Here is a 21,464-nt window from a genome sequence, read left to right on the forward strand (position 1 = left end):
AAATTGGCTGAAATGTCCACTTTACGTCCAGCAGAGGGATTCAAACCCAAAGGAATCTACAATCCCACAGGCCCATTATGACCATAGCAAACGGATTAAAATTCTTTTATGTTCATTATTGCAAACCACATTTTAGATGTCGACTGTTAAGAGAATTTCACTTTGATAGAAAATTTATATAGCACCCTGATATCCCTTTTCAATGAATAATGCAAAACGATTTATTCTGGTTACAGAATTGCAGAAGTGTGACAATAGCCTTCACTTTGCTTTAACAGAATTTAAAACTGTGTGCCAAAGGCTATGATATTCGGCTTACAGTATGCAGTCCCAGCCTTACACAGACAAGAAATGGATGAATTGTTTAAATAGTCATATATTAGGTGTAAAAGATCCACACATAGCTATGCTGCAGTACAACAACACAACTTTTATGGCATAATTGCCGGTTCAGCTGGTTATAGACTCCAGACAGCACTGCACTGATCACACGCTACCAGCTACAGCTATGAAGGGGTCAGTCCACGGGACTGGGAAAAAACAAAGATAAATAGTGCAATTTAAATAAAGCAAAACTACAAGGCCAATAATTGCTTTATTGACACAGAAAAGGTCATGATGCAAAGAGCATGAGAAACATTTGGGACAAGTAAACTATAATATACAAGCACTCTCATCCCCCCATGTGTAATTTGTATGAAGGATACAAATACCTCTCATAGTTTTCAGTAAAGTCTACAGGCCTAGACAATCCAAAATATAAATGAGATCCACAGTTGTGCCCTCAGGTACCAAAGTTTAGATCTAAAGCCAGCAGTCCAATGGCCCCAGACCCCGAGCTGCTCATTATACATTTGTTGCCATTATAATATCTTCATGTATCACTATGCTATGATTAATAAATATGGTATGACCTTCTATGTACATTTGGTTAACTTTTTGCAGTTACCTTTTAATAGAAGGGAGATGTAATAAACTGCTGTAATTTTAATGCACAATGTGAATTGTTGATTTAAGGGTATGGCTGTTCTGGTTTTTCCAAGGCAAGCAATAAACACCCTTTATTCTACACTACCTAACAGCACATACATTTCCCTTTCCTCCGTTACTGTTGTTTAGCTTCTGGAGGAAAGAAAGGAAGGTAAGAGACTGTCCATACCACAAGGCTGGGACTATCACCAAACACCAGCCCTGTGACATGTTCTTTCATACTGGCAGTGTAAATACACCATTATAAAGTGAAGCTGTCATCTTGGGCTAAAGGGAAACAATTCGAAACAAGTATTCAGGGGATGCCTATGAAAAAAAATACCTCCAATCTCCACCTACTATATAACATTAAGGACTTTCTTTTAAAGCTCATTCCTAAAAATATGTTTGGTCATTGAAAAGTGGTTTGTATGTATTTATTTTAATTGAACAAAAATATTTTGCTTTTAGTCAGACACATTTGAAAAAAGATGGATAAATGTTTATTTACCCATTGCAAGCAGCAGGTGATATTCTGAAGGTTGATGAAAGGCAGTGTTGGGCTTTTCTTTAGGTTGCAGACCATGCAGGACGTTTCTCACACAGTGGAAATACCGCACACCAAATGTTTAGCTGTAAAATAAAATATCAAATTATAAAGTAAAAATCTAAATTATGGATGACTTTAACAGTATTTGGGACATTTTGATTTAAGTTTTAAGCTACCACAGTAGTTTTAGAATGTTGCATTTATACATTGTCCAATATGTTACCTGGTCTGCAGGATAAAATAGCATATTCTGCAGATATTGTGTGTGAATTTAACATTTCTGAACACCCCAGGATATCTGCTAATCTCTGCTGATTCTTGTATCAAACACGTCCTACTGACTGAAATGACAACAAAGTGTGATCAAAATCCTATGTGATAGAAGGCAAGGATAGAGATCAAATGAAGCAGGTTGTTGCTTGGTGTCCCTTCTACGTTACTTTGTAAGACACTAGACGCCGCTCTTTATTACAGGATCCCCGGTTAGTCTCGCAACATTTTTAATTATTCCTTAATACCCAATTTCTGCCTAAGTCTAAAATATTTTACTCCCACAACAAACTTTTCTCATCTTCCTAAAAAGATTTTCGCGAAGCACAAAAAAAGCACAGTTGGTCGCCACTCCGTTTTATCATCTACAAAGAAACATCTTTCCTTTGTCTTTATGGTTTATATGTGCTTGCGTGTTCTTTTATATAGTGCAAATGTAGCCCCTGGGCTCCCTGCAAGGTTGCTTTATATTAACTGTAATGGGTGAAGACGTTATTTTTTTCCTGACTAAATCAAGTCCTCTCTAGATGTTCATAGCTTAAAGTGGACCTGTCATATGTAATATAAAGATGTCTGGCAGAACTAAGATTACAATCCGTTACCAGAGCAGTATAAATTGTATTAAGGCAATGTATCTGGTCCACATCCCAATCTCTAGGTTTCCGTTATAAAAGTTTTACCTCATCGACAAAGCATATCACAGTTATACAGCCTTCCCAACTTCCTTCCTTGGTGTTTGTGCTGGGGGATATTATCATCATCATGTTTTTATATAGTGCCAGGGGGTTGTTGATTTTACATCACTGTTACTATTCCTATGTCCATTTTAGCTAGAGTTTGCTGGAAGTATACAAAGTTGTAATTAACATTGAAACTATAGGCTCCCAGCGTGACAGCCCTGATTTGCCCAGTGCTTACACATGGGTATATCACATGCTCCTTCATACCTGTGTGTACCAGGGGGTTTCTTTGCCATCTGCTGCTAAATGAAGAGGCAGGAAAGTAAAGGAACGGATACCCCATATACAGCTGAGGAGGAGTTAAAGGTCCATCCCCATTCCTCAATAAAACGTCTTGTCCCCAACAAATGAGGTGAAGATACTGTACTCCAGGGGTGTCCACACTTTTTTGGCTTGTGAGCTACTTTTAAAATGGCCAACTCAAAAATATCTACCAACAATAAAAACTTGTACCTAATAACTCCTGTGCGCGATAGAATTCATTTTGAAAGGCAGGGCTCTGCAATCTACTCACGTTGTCTTTGCGATCTACCAGTAGATCACAATCCACCTGTTGGGCACTCCTGGCTTACACCATATTAAAAGTCCATCTCCATTCCTCAATAGAACCTATTGTTTTGACCTAAAAAAATGGAAAAAGTCATTTGAGTTTTAAGAACTGTTCTAGCATTGACACTGAGGATGCAAAGTCATTTTCTCACTTTTAGCTTATATTGTATATAGGTATATTTGAACTTTAACAGATGTACATCAAGGTCTAAATGTAATCTATGGAGTGCTGAATAGAAGTACGTTTGTCTTTATGTTAGCATCCTATGTATAAGTAGACAGGAACTTTAGCATGGCATTCTTCATCTACATTTTGTGAACTACAAAACACCTGTTCCCTATGTCATGGAGATGAGGAGAGAGGATGTGTAAGGTCTCTGTCCTCCTTTGGTAGGACATTTAGGTTTGATTTTACTTCACTCCCAGTCTTTGTGGCAGAGTACCACAGGGACAGAATGTGATAACAAAAACATTTATTTAATGAATGTGAATGGTTAGACCCTCTACCAGTATTTTTTCTTCCTGTGTTTGCCTATCATAGTAACATCTACCTGTATTCCTGTATTTCCCAATTTTTGTTTTTTATAGGTAAGAAAGGTCCCATGAACAGTCATAGAGAAGTTGTAGCATCCTGTTGTTGACTAGGTGTTTAATGAATACAGGTGTCTCACATGATAGTTTAGGTGCTTTCAGGTAAACAAAACACGTTGTATGCCAGATGAGCTGGAGAATATGATGTATATCCAAAGCAGCAATAAAATAAGTGACTATTCCTCCTTTAATTCCAATTCTATATTTTAACACCATTCCAGATCCTTCAAAATAATACACCATTTTTTGTTAAAAACACCTTTGTATACTGACCCCAATACTGGTAACTTTGTGAACAGCAAGTTTATATATATATATATATATATATATATATATATATAATAAGAGATATTTATTAGTTACCACACTACAGCAGAGGTGGATCGCCATGCAGAGCAACTTGTGTGATGACAGGTCTTCGATACGATTAGATTTGAACTTCGATATGGACACAGCTTATGAAGACAATTGGTCCTGGCAGGTCTGTGACTTCCTCTGCTTGTTTCTGTAATAAAAGGTGGCGTGTTTATTGAGAAAAGTATTCTGTATGTTCACAGAATATAATACCTACACTGGAACATCATAAATGTTTGATCACTGTTGGGAGAGAATGAAGCAATGATGTTTTAATACTTGGGGGGACTGGAGTATTGTGTTAATCCATACGTCTTCACCCATTATAGTTATTATAAAGCCAAGTCACAGGTAGAACAGAAGATGAGCAGTATCCTGGGGCTTCGCCAAGACAGGGTCAAGACTTGCAGAAATGAATCAATCAGTTCAGACAAACCAGAATGTTAGAACCCAACTGCGATATGAGCAACAAAAACATATAGAAAAATAAATATCAATGACAGCCAAAGGAAAAAATAATGTATTTATTGCATTACCTCTTTCATATCATTTGCAATGCTGTCAAAAAAGTTGTACTGCTGCCAAAACATGGAAATTCAAAGGTAAAGCAAGTGAGGTCCTAGGTACCAGATATTTCCATCTGCTACCCCAACCATTGGACATTTGTGAGAAAGAGCTGTATTGTTGTATAGGTTGTTGTATTGGACAGTATTTGGAAAGCGATTTAGAATAAACTTGAATTTGAATATGTGCTGGACACAAAACCAGGCTGGTGTCAGTTTACTTCCTTGTTTAAGATTATGACACCATAGTACAATATTTGTCTTTAGGATTTAAACTGAAGAGCCAGAGACTCTCTCATATTTGCAGGTCCTCTGTTATTTCAATTACATCTACAAAGTTTTCCTTAAAAAGTACAATGTGGTAGACTCCTAATGATTGTAAGTACTTTGCTGTAAAAACTTTACCTCTAAAGCAGCAGCTGTTTTTAATTCAAAAAATGTTATGTTCTTTTTAAAGTTAAGTAACTGTGGCAGTATATACATTTATAGAGCTTCTTCACACTGCTCATCGTCCCCTCTCCACGTGCCTGACATCCCCTAAATAATGATTATATTTCTATCAAGTGTACTAAGCTGGAAATCATGCTGTGAGCCCCCTGCTGCTTGGAAACAATTTGATGGGTTTGTAGACCTGTATATCCTCAGGGCTCCTGTGGCTTCAATGCTTCACTTTAATGTAGCATAGCACTGCACTATTCTATACCTGTATCATTAATTTACAATGGAGGACATTTTTTTTTTAAGATAATGATTGCTGCAGTAATATGGTTTATGAAATACATCTCATCATTCTTCAAACAGTTTCAACATAGTTTGGGTACAGAACGTTAGTTTAGTATATACTGATTCTTATACATACTATGGTCGAATATCACAGTTTATATGGGCTACTTTAGCATAAGTCTACGTACACACAGGCTAGAAAAATGTCTCCTGAGACCAAAGATTGTGATAGTCCTGGGCAAAATTCCACCTGTGAAGGAACCTGAAATCTCACTCCTTTTCCCTTCTCCCTTCCCCATAGCCTATGATTTAAGTGATGAATTAAGCTACGTAAACACGTGCAATAAATTTCATTGGAATTGAACGACCAATGACTGATCGTCCGATAATTGTTAATAAAAAAAAGTGCACAACGACGCCAATGAATAAGGAATGTCGCTGGACCATCCCAGCGGATACGAGTCGTTCAGTGATCGTGGATTGTCACTCTATGTCACTTCCTGCATCGTTCAAACAATCGTGTCTAGTGTGTGTACATTATTGGTGGATTATATTTGAGCAAACAAAGCTGATGCTGTGTATTACCAATCGGACAGGAAAGATGCAATATTGCAGAAGGGACGTCACCCGCTCTTTTCTGCAATAATTACCTTGCCTGATCATGCAAACTTAAAAGTGGAACTTTAGCTCCACTTGAAGATTCATCTGTTTTACTTTTTTTTTCTTTGCTTTTTAAAAAGATTTTGTTGGTAACTGGATGTTAACTGGGTTTATTATTATAGTGGGTCACTGACATATCTTTTTACTGCTTGGCTCAAATGAAATATGGCAGTGCCTTCCCGTGGCTGGATTAGCATGAAAAGTACTAAGGAATAAATTATAAGCAGATTGTCTCTTAATAACTTGGAAGTAGCCTTGCTTTAGGCAGTAAGGAGACCCTTTCAAAACATAATTACTTCCCAAGATAAATAGCCTGCATTGCCCGTAATGTTCTTTCTTTAGGCTTACATGTATACAGTTGTATAACAATCAGAGTTTGCCAGTAAAGCATAAAAACGCATCTGCACATTGTATTATATTAAACCTGTTGTCAAAAAACTCTCATCATCCTTAATCAACAACTGTCCTTGCATGATAGAAATTGTAGTTAACAGCAGCATCGCCAGAGGATGATCTACTTATTTCCTAAGCACAAGGATTTGAATAACCAACATAATCTAATTTCACTGTAGTAGTTCAGTAAAATAGCAATTTAAATTTATATATTTTTTTGCCAATTAGACCCCCGAGGTCTTTAATAAAGACTTTGCAGGGAGCTAGAATTATCTAAAGCTAAATTACCTTTTTACATTTAATCTGACACATTCTTCTTAAGGTTGTCTAACAGATTCTAGAACCTTATAACTCAGCGTTACAAATGTTTTCATTATGCGAAATGCAGCCAACTTAAGTTCCACGCTTTCACTCAATGCCTCTGTAATCCTTATATTTTTCATTAAACCTGGCTTGGTGGCCATTTTGTGGAGGTAATTGTTATGCCTGTGTGAGAAATGGAAAACTTTTTACATTGTTCGAGCCATGATATAGTCTATGGATCAGTGATGGGATCTTTTATCGTTCGCATGTGTCATTGGTCAGACAGTAGTAGATGAATATTTAAAATCAAGATAATGTTTTTGGTTACTAGTGTTACTAGTTGACTAAATGGAATGGTGATATAATTTCCTTAAAGGGAAACTTGACCTGCTTTACACAACAACTGTATATATATATATATATATATATATATATATATATATAATTCCAACACAATCCACTTTGTGGGTTTAAGGTTAATTTACCATCGCACCTCAGAATGTAATCAGTGACAACTTTTTAAAACTGCCTAAAAATAACTTTTAACTATGACAATTGTACTCTGTGTACAGAGCATTTGCTGAATTTCCATTAGTCTTAATGTAGAGACTTGCAGGGAGCTTGAGATTAAATTACAAGCAATACATTTTCAACTTTGAAGAGATACTTGCATTAAAAAAGGGCTGCTGGGTATTTTTTTCATTACAACAATGAGCCTGATCAGGTGGTTATAGTGAAGGAAAATCTTTTCATTGAGCAATCAGTGTGGGTAAGGCCAAGTATACCAGATATGAATAAGTTGGCAAATCTCCTTTCAATGTTCATAAGTAATTATGGGATCCTGAATTTTCATACATTTTCACCTTTCTGCCCACAATATGTTTGTCAACGTTCCCCAGCATGATGTCACTTTCCCTTGTGAGGACTAAAAACCAAGCACATTGCTTTCACCTGGTTCACATGTATGGGACAGCTGTAAAAGAGGTATTCCCTATCTTGTTCATCCTGGCTGAAGTCTCCACTGACAAAAAAAAATGGACGTCCAACTTCTGACTTCAGTGTTCATGCCTAGTTCTATTTATTTAATGTCAACTGCTGGATACAGTTGCAGTATTAAAAATATTATAAATACATTATATGTCTTTAAAAAAGTGTATAAAAGTGACTTAGATATGTAAAAATACAACCCTAATATTTATTTAACTGACTGATGCTAAATGTGGTCTGTTTATCCAGGTATCAATGACCTCTGGTCCCAAAGAATTATTATTTACAAAAACAAGGTACCCACTTATGTAGTCATAACCTGTGTGTTTTCAGTTTGCCTGTAATTAATTCTAACAGAGACAATAATTACAGTAGTGCTTCTAATGTATAAAATATTATAATCATTAAGTCATGGGATAAAATATTATTTATACTGTTGTTGAAGAATGTGTTTGCCAATGCTTGTAATATTATAACGGTGCTTACAAGGTTTGTCCATTCATCATAGTTCATTTACAACAGCACACAGCAAATCCTGCACTGTATCAAATAAGATCATCTTCTTTAGCAGGGGTGTCCAACTCAAATACACAGTGGGCTAAAATAAAAACTTAGACAAAGTCGCGGGCCAAACTTGAAACTGAAATAGCACCGCTACTACAATTTCCTGCATGAAGAAAACAGTCCAATGCGGGGCTTAATGTTATGAGTCCATTGCGGGCCACGCATAGGCAGAGAGGCCGCTGGTCTATAGAAGCGAGTGATACTGGGAATTGTAGTAGCGGTGCTATTTCAATGCAGCAGCGGGCCAGCTGCAATTCATATTTAGGATTCTTTTGAAGGGCAAAAAAAGGACGCTGCAGGCCAGAGTTTGACACTCCTGTTCTTTAGCTCTTTAAAACCATAAACCAGACTCTCATACAAGAACCTTTTCCAGCCTGGGGAGTGGCTTAGGCCAGGGGTGCCCAACAGGTGGGTTGCGATCTACCAGAAGATCGCAAAGGCAACATGAGTAGATCACAGAGCCCTGCCTTTCAAAATAAACTCTACCTATATAACAATAACTCTGAGTTATTCAGTCCAAGTTTTTATTGTTGGTAGATCATTTTGACTTGGTCATTTTAAAAGTAGCTTGCAAGACAAAAAAGTGTAGGCATCCCTGGCTTAGGCTAAATATCTTCTGCTGGAAAGGGGCTTGTTTTGTTTTAATGAACTAGAAAAAATGTTTTATACATTAGAGGATTTCCTGCATTCTGCTGCTTTGACTGAGTCTTTTTGCTGGACAAGGTCTAGGTCTTTTTTGCTGGACTAGGTGTTGTGGCTTCAGGCTAAAAGGGCCTGGAGAGAACACAGCTCCTAATTCACAGACATGGTATAAAGGAGTGCTGGAATTCCTTATCACGTGTATTGCGTGTTCCTGGTCCAAACCAAAGAACACATTGATGTTCTAGCATAGACATGGCAGCCAGGGAACTAGCATTCTCAGAAGTATAGTTTGACTTTGGTATCCTGCATACTCATAATAGATGTTTTAAAACTGAAAAGACACATCCTCTGGTCTTTTGGTCAATTCTAAGTCAAGCACATTCGATAGTTGTAATCCTGGACCACAAGAGGGCCATATAATCCTTACAGCAAAGAACATTTGTGGTTCTCCCAGTGCATTGTGTTACCATCTTAAAATAAAGAAATGTTGGTCTGAGCTTATGCCCTTAATAGTATGACTTTAGAAAAAAAATACTATTTTTAATAATTGTATTATTAAACATAATAGATTAATTTCTAAATAGCCTTTCACATTTAACAAGGCAATGTGGCAGACACTGCACGCAGTCTGCTTTTCAAATGAGGCCATGTGAAAGTTGTATGTTTTAAACCGTGGCAAATTAAGATTCACTTTGATCTTGTTAATACTGGTACTTTTCAGTCTAATTGGTATGAGAAATAACGTGATTGATATATTCATAATGTATGAGAAAACTGGTGTACAACTTCATTACGATGGAATGTTTTCAATCTTTGCTTTGTAAACTCTGCGCAGCATGCCAATCGTTGTGGGTAAGTGTGGCATTTATTCCCATCAGTATTTGTTGTACAGATTTGGCTTTTCAAAAGGGCAATGGTAATGAGCAAGGGACATGTATAATGAGATTCTGCTTCAGACTTTCCCACCCACACTCAGTTGCAACATATGGACTGCGTCAGTTTGAGAGCCCACATAAAGATCACATTGGCTAATCAAATATGTTTTGATATCTAACATAGAATGTGGGAGGCACAGGGTACTTCTATTGTTTTGTAGCCTAGGTAACCCCCAAAAAAAACAAGTGACAGTTTTGTAATAAAATAACAAGGTATTATAAAGTGATGACCAGAAGTAGAAGAATGTAAAAGTAAACCAGCAGAGAACATGTGAGAAAATTGGTAAGCATTGTTGCTCTACAGAAAAGATCCAAAAGATGAAAGAAATGTATTACATTATGTTTTTGTATGCCAAGATGTTTTTTTTTGTTGGTACAATTTACCATTTCTTACTGGTTTGGTTTTGTGATAGCTCTGTGGGTGTCCTACTTAGATAATGAAAGCAAACCTCTGTACTGGTATGCATGATATCATTTGAGTTTCATTTCCTATTGAAATTTTCATTCCAGAAATCCCTTAATCCATCAATGCCATTCATGGCATTTGGAATCAGCGGCATATCAGCAGGAATCCTGAGTCTGTTACTGCCAGAAACACTTAATAAGCCAATTGCAGAGTGCATTGAAGACCTACAGCCTCATGCATACCAATTGTTAAACAAGGTAAGACATCAACGGATAGAAAGAATTGAACATTATCACAAACGCTTGACATGTAGCTGGTGTCATTTCAGTATTTCTTTTATACAGCCTGCTGTGTCTACATCTCTAACAACACTAGCTACCTAGTTTAAATTCATGGCTCCAACCTTAATAGTTTTATTGTTTTCTGTGCATTATACTTGGAATGGATTACTCTGCCTAAAGTGCATTTTGTTCTTGCTGTAAATACCTTACTTTAAAGTACAATGAAGGGTGAGATTCGCTACATCTGTGTATATCGGAGGGTCTTTTTTAATTAGTCTGGGGTTGTTATTTCATTATCTGTGTTGTTGCATTTGCAACAAAAAAATATGATGAATAGTACTGACATTGAAATATATATTTAAGTTTTATTATGCCTAAAGGCAAAATGAGTACTGATATTTGTATCTTACAACTGTCCTGAAAATAAAGTTACACACTTCTGGGCCAGATATTAAGAATAGCTAGGAAGCACCTGGCTGATAATAAAGGGGTACCTATCTTGGGGAGTTGGAGCCTGAGGCCAAGTGGCTAAGGTGGTCAGGCTGGGTGTAGCCTGTATTTTGGGGGAGACCAGGAGGTCTCCCAAAGTTTAGGTCTGCAGGATCAATAACTCTGGGGAGTGTCAGAGAGAGAGCCAGGAGGCTAAAATTGTGCTTTACATGTTGTGATTATTTTGATCCCCTGCAAGGGAAAACCATGGAAATTGATTTGTGTTGATGGGTTCTGTGAATAAAAGTGGGCAAAGTGCCCTGAAATTTGAACTGAAATCTGAAATGTCTCTCTCCAGTGAGTGCATTTAATCACACAGGTCCTAAAATTAGGTAAATACAACCTGAGATGAGCCCAAGCATCCGAGATATTACACGCGGTAATTATCTTTGAAAAAAAAAAAAATACAGAGGTTTGCCTCATGATTTAATAGCTTGTAGAACCAGTGCTAGCAGAAATAATTTGATGTAATCATTTTCTAGATGCCTATATCAGTCTCCCATATTAATGTGAAAGAATCCACTCCTATTTACAATGTTGCTCCTTGAGGTTTGTGGCTATTTCTTTGTACAGTTCATACTTTTTTTTTTCTTTTATCAGGTTGAGGGTTAGACCCTGACTGGGTGACCTGATTTTTTTTTCTGTTTTCGCTATTCTGTTGTAGTTTTGCTGGTGTGCTCCAGATCATTAGATCCATTCCAGGTTTGCTGGATCACACAGGGTCTCCTATAAGTCTGTCTTTTCCAGTCTTAGAGAGATTTATTAAATTAGACCCATCTACTGCAAGGTTCTCAATTCTTGTCACTGAAAAAAAAAAATCATCGCCCCTTCACAATCGTACTTGACAGTTACTATGAGGTGCTGGAGCTAATATACTGAGTTTGGTTTTCACCAAATGTGGCACTGTGCATTGTAGCCAAACAGTTCCACTTTGTTCTTGTCTGTCCAAAGTATATTGTTCAGATGCAACTCTGTAAACCTTAACCATGCTGCCATGTTTTTTTAGAGAGAGGATACTTCCTCCTAGCAACCATCCCTTACAAGCCATACTTGATCCATCTTTTTCCAATTGGACTTCCATGAACTTTACCAATTCACATGATAACTCAGGTCTGTAGAGTCTGACATGTAGTTCTTGGGGTTTTAGCAATTTCTCTGAGCATTGGACAGTCTGATATTTGGATGAATTTCATGTGACATCCACTCCTGGGAAAATTGGCAACTATTTTAAATGTTTTGTACTTGCTCTCAGATTATTCCTATTATATCATATTATCATTATTATGTTGCAGAGCTTAACAATTATGGTTGCAGATAACACTCATCTGTTTCCTTAGCTACTACATATTCTTCGAGTGGTAACTTAATATTGGCAGTGATGCTTTTTGTTACAATGGATAAGGGTTAGAGCACTCTTTTAGGTTCTAATTGCTATTTGTGCAGTGTTTAGGAGATTTCTAATCTCGATAATAATTTCAGCATTGAATTTTTACATTTTACCTATGGACTTGATTTAGAAATAAATATCATTACATACAACAAAGTATTACATATGTAGTTTTATGGGAGACCAGCCACTTTTGATAACTCTATCTTGTAAATGTTTTAATTTTCTATGTGATCAAACGAAAAATGAAATTTTGTAGGTTTACTAGGGTTAGTTTTAAACAACCTTTTAAAATTAGAATTATATTTTATAACAGGCAACAAAAAAAAGTAGGATTAAAAAAAGACATAAAAAAAGTCCTTAAAAGTGTTTACCAATCACTAAAAGTGCGGACCAATCACTAAAGTTTTTACTTCACATAAAAGGGTAGATAATTCTTTTATATAAAGTAAAAATGATCTTTATTTTCTGTAAAACAACCTTTTTTTTTAAACAACCTGGCTTGTGGGTGCGCCTTCTGCTCCAAGCATGCATGCGCAGATAGAGATTTTTCCTGCCATGGGAAAAAAAATACCGATCTTGCGCACGTGCAGTAAGATTGGCACTTTTTTTTTTTAATCCCCATTTACAGCAGGCTATGTCACCTAATCCCGTGCCTGAGAAGATGGTGGCCCTCGGTGCTTCCTCTGCGCTGGGACGAAGGAGAATTACAGGACAGCGCAGGACCCAATTGAGGAATGCGGAGGGATCAGGTGCTCTGCAGGAGTAAAGGTAGGTGTGATTTTTTTAATAGCTTAGTTCCGCTATAAGAGAAAAAGGGCTGATTATTAATTTAAAATTGTTAAGGGTAAATAGGCATATATTATATTATTTCATAAACAATAAAAGCAGACTTTGTGTTATTATAGGAATGTCAGCCAGTGCTTTTGTAACAGACTCTGGCTATTAGACTATCGGTGAGAATGTGATGCCGTTACCGCTTCCTCACAGCCTTGGTATTACAAGTACCCATAGAAAATGAATAGGGTCAGCAGTAAGCAGTTCAGTACTACTGAACTGTAGTCACCAGGAGTCACACAACAACGTCCAAGTTTGCTCTAGACTGAGTTATTACCAACTGATGAAAATTTGAGAGTTTGAATGCAAGAATAAAACGTTATCCAGTAGTATTAGGTCTGCTGTTTGTTTTTGCAGAACCAGACCTCCAAGTGCCTGTGTCATTGGGCTTTTGTTTGCATACAGGTTTTGCATTGCAATACCAGGCTAAGGGGATGCAAAACCCACTCAAATCAGGGTAGATCCAGATAAGAGTCACATGTCAAGTAATTCTGAACAATCACCAGAGACCCTCAAATTAATGTAATTGACACCTAAAATCCATCGACATGTGGCCTTTTTCTGATCCTGGCCTCAATGTGACCTCTTGCTTGGAAAACCAAGCAGCCAGTGAAATCTAAAAGTGATGTCCTTCATACATTTAGGTCTGTGATTCAGTAGATAATGAAGCACAGGTCACAATGGTAGTTTTAAACACCAGCAATGGAGATAGGGGGACTAAATTTTGTAAATTTCCAACTGGAAAAAATAATTGTTACATTCTCTACTCCACTCCAATGACCAATCAGAGTTCAGTCTTCCTAACAAATTATAATTAATTGAGTACAATGGCTTTGTAAATTGCTTTTACCCATTATACAATCTCAGTAGTGGTTGTGAAGACTGTTTTTATGAATTACTGTAACCAACCTGTGGTAAATAATGAAATGGTTGCTAAAATCTCTATAATCAGAAAATGGTGAAAAACATTTAATGGCTAGGAATGTGTTAATATACAGCGTATAATATCACATTCCATTAAATTATGATGGTGTGGCTGCTGCATTGCACAGTTGGAGCATTTGTAAGAATAGTGTTCAGAAGATCAATGTAACAACTGGTTTAAGGCTGTATTTTTAGCAATGTCTGTGTCCAAAGGTAGCAAGTCTCATTTTATTCTATGTGGCTTTTTGTAAACAATACAAAGGAAATGTGTGTACAACAGGTGCACAGGTGCAGCCCATGGCAACCAATTAGAAGGCTAGATGTTAATGATGCGTAAAAAATTAAAGTTGTTTGTATGAGTAGCACCAATTTTGGTAAGTGCTCCTCAAGAAGTATTATTTAAGTAATTACATAGCTCATTATGAGGCTCCATATGCATGGCGATCTATGCATCACTTAACAATGTTGTATGTTAACAATTAATATTTTTCTTGCTAAGATTTGCAAAGCAACTCGCAACAGACTAGGGCCAACTGTCAAGTTTGTGTTAATATTGTATTAAAAGCATGAATAATGTATAAAAGATTATACGAAAATACCATAGCAACTATCAATCACTCCAGTGGATTAGTTTGACTTCAACAAGACAAACAACGTTTGAAAGTTATTTAAATGTTTTCCCATAAGATGAAACTATCTCCTATCTGATTTGTGTGTACAAAGGTGTTAAAAGAATTCATAATGGACTTCAGAATGGAATTCTTTATTCACAATCTTATTATTAATGTCTCCATCCTCCCAAAACAATACGGTGTATTCTTCTTTAATAATGTAATTTTATATGCTTCATAAGGCAAAGAGAAGTAGTGAAGCATGACTAACATGAGTGGAAGTTAGAGAAAAGTACAGGCATTTTTTTTTAACTTGGTGGCAGTCGATATTACAGTTAGTGATTTTCTTTTCATTTTTCATGTATTACCCTAGAAATCAATTGTAGCTATAAAGGACAATTTTTAGTATACAGTTACTAAATGTCTGGAAATAATTTAACATGTTATCTGTACGGCCTGTCAATCATTCAATCCTTACTGAAAAATACGTGCTTAAATTCCTCCATAAATACACCTTACCATACCTCCCCATTACATGTGAACCTTAGGGCAATAATTAATTTTAGGTCTACCAAATGCCCTTGCTGTTTCCAATACAAAAAAAAAAAGTCCTAAGTACTCTGTTTACTGATTCACCCACTTCTTAGCCATGGTAGAAGCAGCCGCAAGAAAGAGAGTAGACTGCACACAGCAGACGTTATCCTAGAAAATTTCTCTGTTATCATTGGGCATCACTTATCTAAATGCAAAAAGGACCAAATCCTCCTAAATAAATCTACCAGACATAAATGTAATACTATTATGTATTTATGTGGTGCCAGCATAATACGCAGTGTGATAGAGTCCTTTTACCAGTCTGTTTCCTAGAGGAGCTCACAATTGTGTAAAACTTTGTCCTGAGGCCGTTGTTATTGGGGAATCCAGTTAATTTACTAATCTGTCAAAATGTGTCCCGGCCAAGATTCTAAGCTGGCACCATAGTGTTGTAAAATTAGAGTGCTAGCCACCGACTTCCAGAAATACTAATAGGTGGCATGGCCATTCTTACTTTTTGCTTATTAGTTTTGCTTGATGTAAAAACATTTTAATACCAAATATTTGGTCAGACATTTTAGTAATACAGGGTCCAGTTAAGAACACTATTTTTCATCCGATGTCCTGAAATAGATGCCATACCATCACAATATTTTGTAGCAATGTCATCAACGTCATTGCATGAACTACTTAATCAACCCTATTGAAGAGTAGTTTATTTGGCCACATATCTTTTTTTTTTTCACTTTTCAAGGGGTAAGTGTCTGAAAGTGGAAGGTGGATTTTTAAGTATTTCAAGTGATGTCCAAAATATTTCCAGTGGAATAAATGAGTTTTAAATTCCTCCCAGAAGATGAACTGGAATAAAGGAAGCATGCCTCACTAGGTCAATCAAAAAGAAACATTTTAGATATAAGCTCTTGTGCCGACTTGTCATTCACCTTAATCACAATTTATTGAGGAAGTGAGGTATAATGTAGTGTTAATAAGTACATGAGACAAACTTGGAAAAACACATTGATATGATATAACATGCCTGGCATATCTGCAGGCCGAATCAGACAGAAAATGTTTCAGAAGATGTGAAAAATAGAACCATAGATCTTCCACAGCGCTACTTCTATAGTATTTGTTCCCATGAAAGCATCTATTTAAAAAACACATTGGCAAACATGAGTAACAGTAATTTCAGGCCATCCACACAACGAGTAAATAATTTTAGAGTGCGTAAAAGCTTTTTAAAAATAAAATTAATAGGACTGTTATATTTCATTTCCACATAATTTTTTTCGTAATTGGAATATACAAAGAGGAGTTCTTTACCCCATTTACTTTCTCGGTTAATTGCTTTCTCTTTTTTTCCCAAGAAACAATTGCTTAGGATTTTCTTTTTGGCACTAGGAAGCAGATTCAGTGAGCTTGAATAGTTATGTAACTACAGCTATATTTAATCTGTCATACGCAGTACATAAAATGATTTAGTAATTGCAGCCAAGCCAATTATAGGAGTTGATTTTAATATGTTATTCATTTATGCTGCAAATCTATATGTATTTAACATGATTAACTCCTTTGAGAGGCCAGCAACGCCTTACTTATCAATAAGCTACAGGACAGCAGTGATCACTTTAGGCTTAGTACTTGTTGCTATGTTTAGTTGAGTAGTACAGAGGTGGTAATTACTGTCATAAGCTTTTATGTAGCAGAGCGTCCCCAGAACTGCCTTTAGAAGCACTGCACACAGCTCCCGCAGTATTTCTGTTGCTGTACTTCAAAGTGTTATCAAAGGTTACCCAAGTGTTTTATTCATATATCTATGTCATGGAAATTTGATCCCTTACAGATACAGCATCCTTTGTCTGATAAAGAAAAGGGTTATGAGATTAACACAATATTTAACTTGTTCATAATAGAAAAATGGTTCTAGGAACAATACGAGTTCAATTTCTCAAAAAGATACTGAGCTCTATGGGATTCCTATGTATAAAGATTACATTCAATTTGTATTTTGGTAGATTTAGTTTAACTTTCAATTCTATTATTTTCTTTGCAGTAGCATTTGTTAAGCATATCTAAATGCAATAACAAATGTAATAGATTAGCAGTGGATGTGGTTTTTATCAAGATTTTCCCATCATGTTTACTTCGGTTTGCCCCAGTTCTAGGAACACAGAAAAACATAAACATGATAGGACTAAGCATCTCTGACTTTTTCTCTACCAAATAACATAGGTAGCACAATAACAGGCACATAACCTGGCTGGCGGTGAGGTTGTGGTGCGGTTGCCTCATACCAGCGATCTGCGGCCTGGGGGAAGAAGCTACATGTATCTTCTACCAATAGCAGCCCAATAGACAATGAAAAGACAGCAATAAGCAGTTCAGTATCAGTCACTGCCACGTCTACAAACACTGGTTAAAGAGGTCTGGTGTGAGCACTTTTGGCTAGTAATGGAACCTGTTTCATATAATTTTTCTTCACACTAAGTAGCACATCCTGTTGGTGTTCACTACAAAGTTTTTATACATCTTCCCATCGATAAATCATCTGTTGTGACACTTAATGAGGACTGATCAGTAGAATATTTATTGTTGATACTGCAGGAACATAACCAGGGACTATCACTAAACTAGTCATATGATCAAATCGTTTTAGCACTGCAGCAATTTGCTGATTACATGAAAAGTTATCTAATTTTTTTTTTTCTGCTTGTGTTTTTTAGGGAAAACAAGAGGAGGAAAGCACATGACTATTAAGAGGTTTAATTGAACCAAAATGAATATGATACAAACAAATGTTGCAAAAATACACCTGCTCTGGGATCATCCGACCACACTTTATTCTATTGGTTTTGTGTATAGAAGCAGAAGTACTGAGATTTTACAGGAACTGAAGAAATGTCATAATGGCATACTCCGACTCTCCTAAGATGTATTATACATCTGCTCCTAATGTACTTTATATAGCCTATAAAAATGTATGTCATACAATACAAATATCTGCAATGTACCTAAAACCTCCACAGTGAACCTTTGTATACTGAATTTGTAATGAGCAAACAGATGTGCAAATCAGGCAAACTATTTTTTGAATATGAATTTATGGATGCTGGTTTGTGCATTCTACAGAGCAGCACACAATTCATGATTTGTGATTGCCTGATTTTCTGTAGATCAGACTGATCTCCACCAATATTATAAACCTTTCACATTGTCCTGGACCAGAGAAATTAGGACTTTCATCTAAAAATGTAAACAAATGTTTTAATTTCCAGTGGTAATTGCAGCTCTTAACGTAAATGTTTTTGTTTAATTGGACCAAAAGGTGTGATGTACTTCAGACTGTAATATTTTTGTCAATTATTGGAGTTATTTCCGTGTGCTTCTGACATTGTCCTGGTCAGTAAAAAAAACACCCGTGGCTTTGAAGTTCAGTGAATCAGATTCTCCTTTTGGCCTCCCTAATGTATTTAAGATTTTGGAATGCTTCCAGATAATTTTTATTCCACCAGTAATTCAAAACGTTATTGTCTACTGTTGGTAACGTGCCTTCATAATTTCTGTGTTGTACTTTTATCAGTATTAGTGTTGGGGAGAAATCTGGCACTTTGTACTTGGATGCTGTAGATGGTATGGAAAGAGTGGTCATCAATGGCCTACCAACAAGCAGTGGTTTATGTTTTAAGCAATCCCGGGAACTAGGCCGTTATACTTTCCTGCTCTTTAGTAGAGAGGGAAGGGTCAAAGTGTGTACTGCTGTTACTATCAGGTGAGAGAACTCCATAAAGACTCAGACTATATATTTGGAAGTGGCATCTATATTTTCTACATATGAATTTTTACAACCTCTATATAAGTTTTGTAGCTGTATACTGCCCATGTTTGTGATTTAAATAATTTTATATTTGATCAGTTTTGTCTTGGACCTGCTACATGGGCTTTTTGTGGACCAGATCTGTTTTAAATGAGGAATCCACATGGTAACAGTTGAAGTTCCCCCTGTGACTTGCTTCTAATGTGCAGGCTGTGAACACGCATCCTAATTCTACCTTTATAGCCTGGTAATTTAAGGGTTCAAATTTTACTCACTGACATTCAGCGTCTCCCCAGGAAGTACTGTCATGATGAAATCCCTGAAACCTTCTGTATCTAAAATCAATTCAGCCATGTCACCTTCAGTATTTCTATTCTCACATGTTTCATTTAAAGTAAACCTTTCCTAAGAAAAATGTGAAAATATTATTTAGATTATCTGAAAATATTTGCCTGGCTCTTATGCTGGCTCTCTTAAGCGCTTTCTGAGTCACTGATGTGGTAAAAAAAAAATAAAAAATAAAATCAGAATCCCTCATTAGTTTACTTGTGATTCAGTGACTTGAACTATTAAAGCAAGAAACAGTAAAAGTATAGGACAGTTTAATAAGAGCCACTTAAATGTCCAGCCATGGATGCCAAGCTTTCCCAGGTACATCTCTCTGCTAGGGTAACATGTTTCCTAGTTCTTTTATTCTGCAGTGAATGTTTACTTATACCTTGTACATATAGAGTTACAGACATAATGCATGTTGCACCCAATCATAAGGTGTGGTCATTGACTAAGCCCTGCCATATGGTAAAACTCCTCAGAGATGGAGCAATGTGACCAGCCATTACAAAGCTCATCAGATGCTCCTCCAGCAATGCAAGGCAGCACAGTGCACTCTCTGTGTGTGAGGGTATGCTGTATGTTTGCACGGGTACAATAATAAATACCATTCCAAATAAAAATGGCCCTGGGGTGCACATTGACAATGTGATTTTTGCCTAGGTAATGTTTTTTTTCCAATTCATGGCTAGAGGTACTTCACAAAAAATATATTTGGTGAAGCTGACATGCTCGTGCGCTACAGCTTAATATAAATTGTGATTTAAATGACAGGACCTGTTTCTGAGATGGTTTAACTAGAAGCAAGATTCATAGCTTGGGGAAATTTGTTCTGGTTTGTTTTATTGTCCAGTACTTTATTTTTAATTTAAATGTTTTTTTGTTTTTTTAAGAAATTAACTTTCCAAATTTCTTTTTGTGTTTTTTTTTTTTATTGTATTCCTGTACTTGAACTGTTCTTCTATAAAAGATATAAAAGTGCATATATATGATTATTTTTTTAGCTCTGCATAGGCAATGAAATTTTGAAGAGTTTTATATTATAAATGTTATCTACAAATGAGAGGAGAAAACAGCCTTGCTTGCAATATTTTCTTCTTTATTCTGAAATTGAGTTGAATTGTATTCCAATCAAGTGGCCCATCCTGAATTCTTGCTATGATTCACATTATGCTATAAAACTAATTGTTTTATGTATATCATTATTGCGAATGTGGATAGAGCCTAATCTTTGTCCACACATTTCTGCAGAGTAATAAGAAATATTCTTGCTGTGTGTTTTTATGTTAGATTGCTGTGTACTATCAAGGCAATAAGAGAAAACTTGAAGGAAAAAAAGAATTAAAAAAAAAAAAAAAGATTAAAAAAAAGTTGTTTTCATAATAAACTGGTTTTCTAGCTCTTTTTTTTCCACCAGCTTGGCATATTGCTTAATGTTCCATTCTTTTTAAAGACTAAAAAAGCTAGAATCCGGGTATTTATAACCCATCCTAAGTTTTTCTCTTTTTCCTATTATGGTATATAAAATATTGCACATGAAAAAAGCCTTTAAATAGTATACTATTATGAGAAAAAGAAAGCACAACCCCCTCCATTTCTAAGAATGTATGTATTTAGTTAGAAATTAGGTAGATTTTAATAATTTTAAAACCTGATGAACCTAACAACCAAATTCCACCATTCCACTTTTGTTACAGTGTCATTTCACCTTGTGGGACGATGTTAAAAAATTTGATGTTTCTGTTTCATTGCAGGCTACCATGTTTTCTGAAAATTCTGATAAAGACATTTCAGAAATAACTAATTTTTCTGAAATTTTGCTTAACCTCACTGGGACCTTTGCATTGTAGACTGTGCTTAGTACAGAAAGAACAGCCATCATCATTTGAAAACAGCTTGAAATTTACAAACAAGGTATAAGTGAAGTTGGGCTCAGGGGGGCTCAGGCTTTGTTCACAAAATAATTTCAAAGTTTAGGTACACTTTTGAGGTAGAAGAGAAAAAAACACTATAGTCATGAGAAAAAGAAAGTTTATCATCTTTCAAATCTAAGGTTTT

The 21,464-nt window shown here is 36.1% G+C and overlaps 1 protein-coding gene and 1 long non-coding RNA gene across 3 annotated transcripts in view; one reads left to right on the forward strand and one right to left on the reverse strand.

Annotated features, from left to right (window-relative positions):
• Positions 1-20,389, forward strand: part of LOC140339183 (solute carrier family 22 member 15-like) — a 152,229-nt gene extending 131,840 nt beyond the window's left edge. The window contains exons 11-12 of one of the 2 annotated variants that reach the window (XM_072423735.1): positions 10,304-10,456; positions 12,988-13,140. In XM_072423735.1, coding sequence (XP_072279836.1) covers positions 10,304-10,456; positions 12,988-13,125 — 291 coding nt within the window. In that variant the 3' untranslated portion in view covers positions 13,126-13,140. Of the gene's footprint in view, positions 1-10,303; positions 10,457-12,987; positions 13,141-17,985 lie in introns of those variants that run through there. The other variant, XM_072423736.1, reaches the window with a different exon arrangement.
• On the reverse strand, positions 1,480-4,493 carry LOC140339646 (uncharacterized). Its single transcript, XR_011922499.1, has 3 exons — positions 4,033-4,493; positions 3,044-3,151; positions 1,480-1,602 (listed from the first exon to the last, which is right to left on the reverse strand). It is a non-coding gene; the product is annotated as an uncharacterized lncRNA (long non-coding RNA).
• Positions 20,390-21,464: the final 1,075 nt, after the last annotated feature.

Source organism: Pyxicephalus adspersus, chromosome 10, assembly GCF_032062135.1.
Source record: "Pyxicephalus adspersus chromosome 10, UCB_Pads_2.0, whole genome shotgun sequence".
NCBI classification, from domain to species: domain Eukaryota; kingdom Metazoa; phylum Chordata; class Amphibia; order Anura; family Pyxicephalidae; genus Pyxicephalus; species Pyxicephalus adspersus.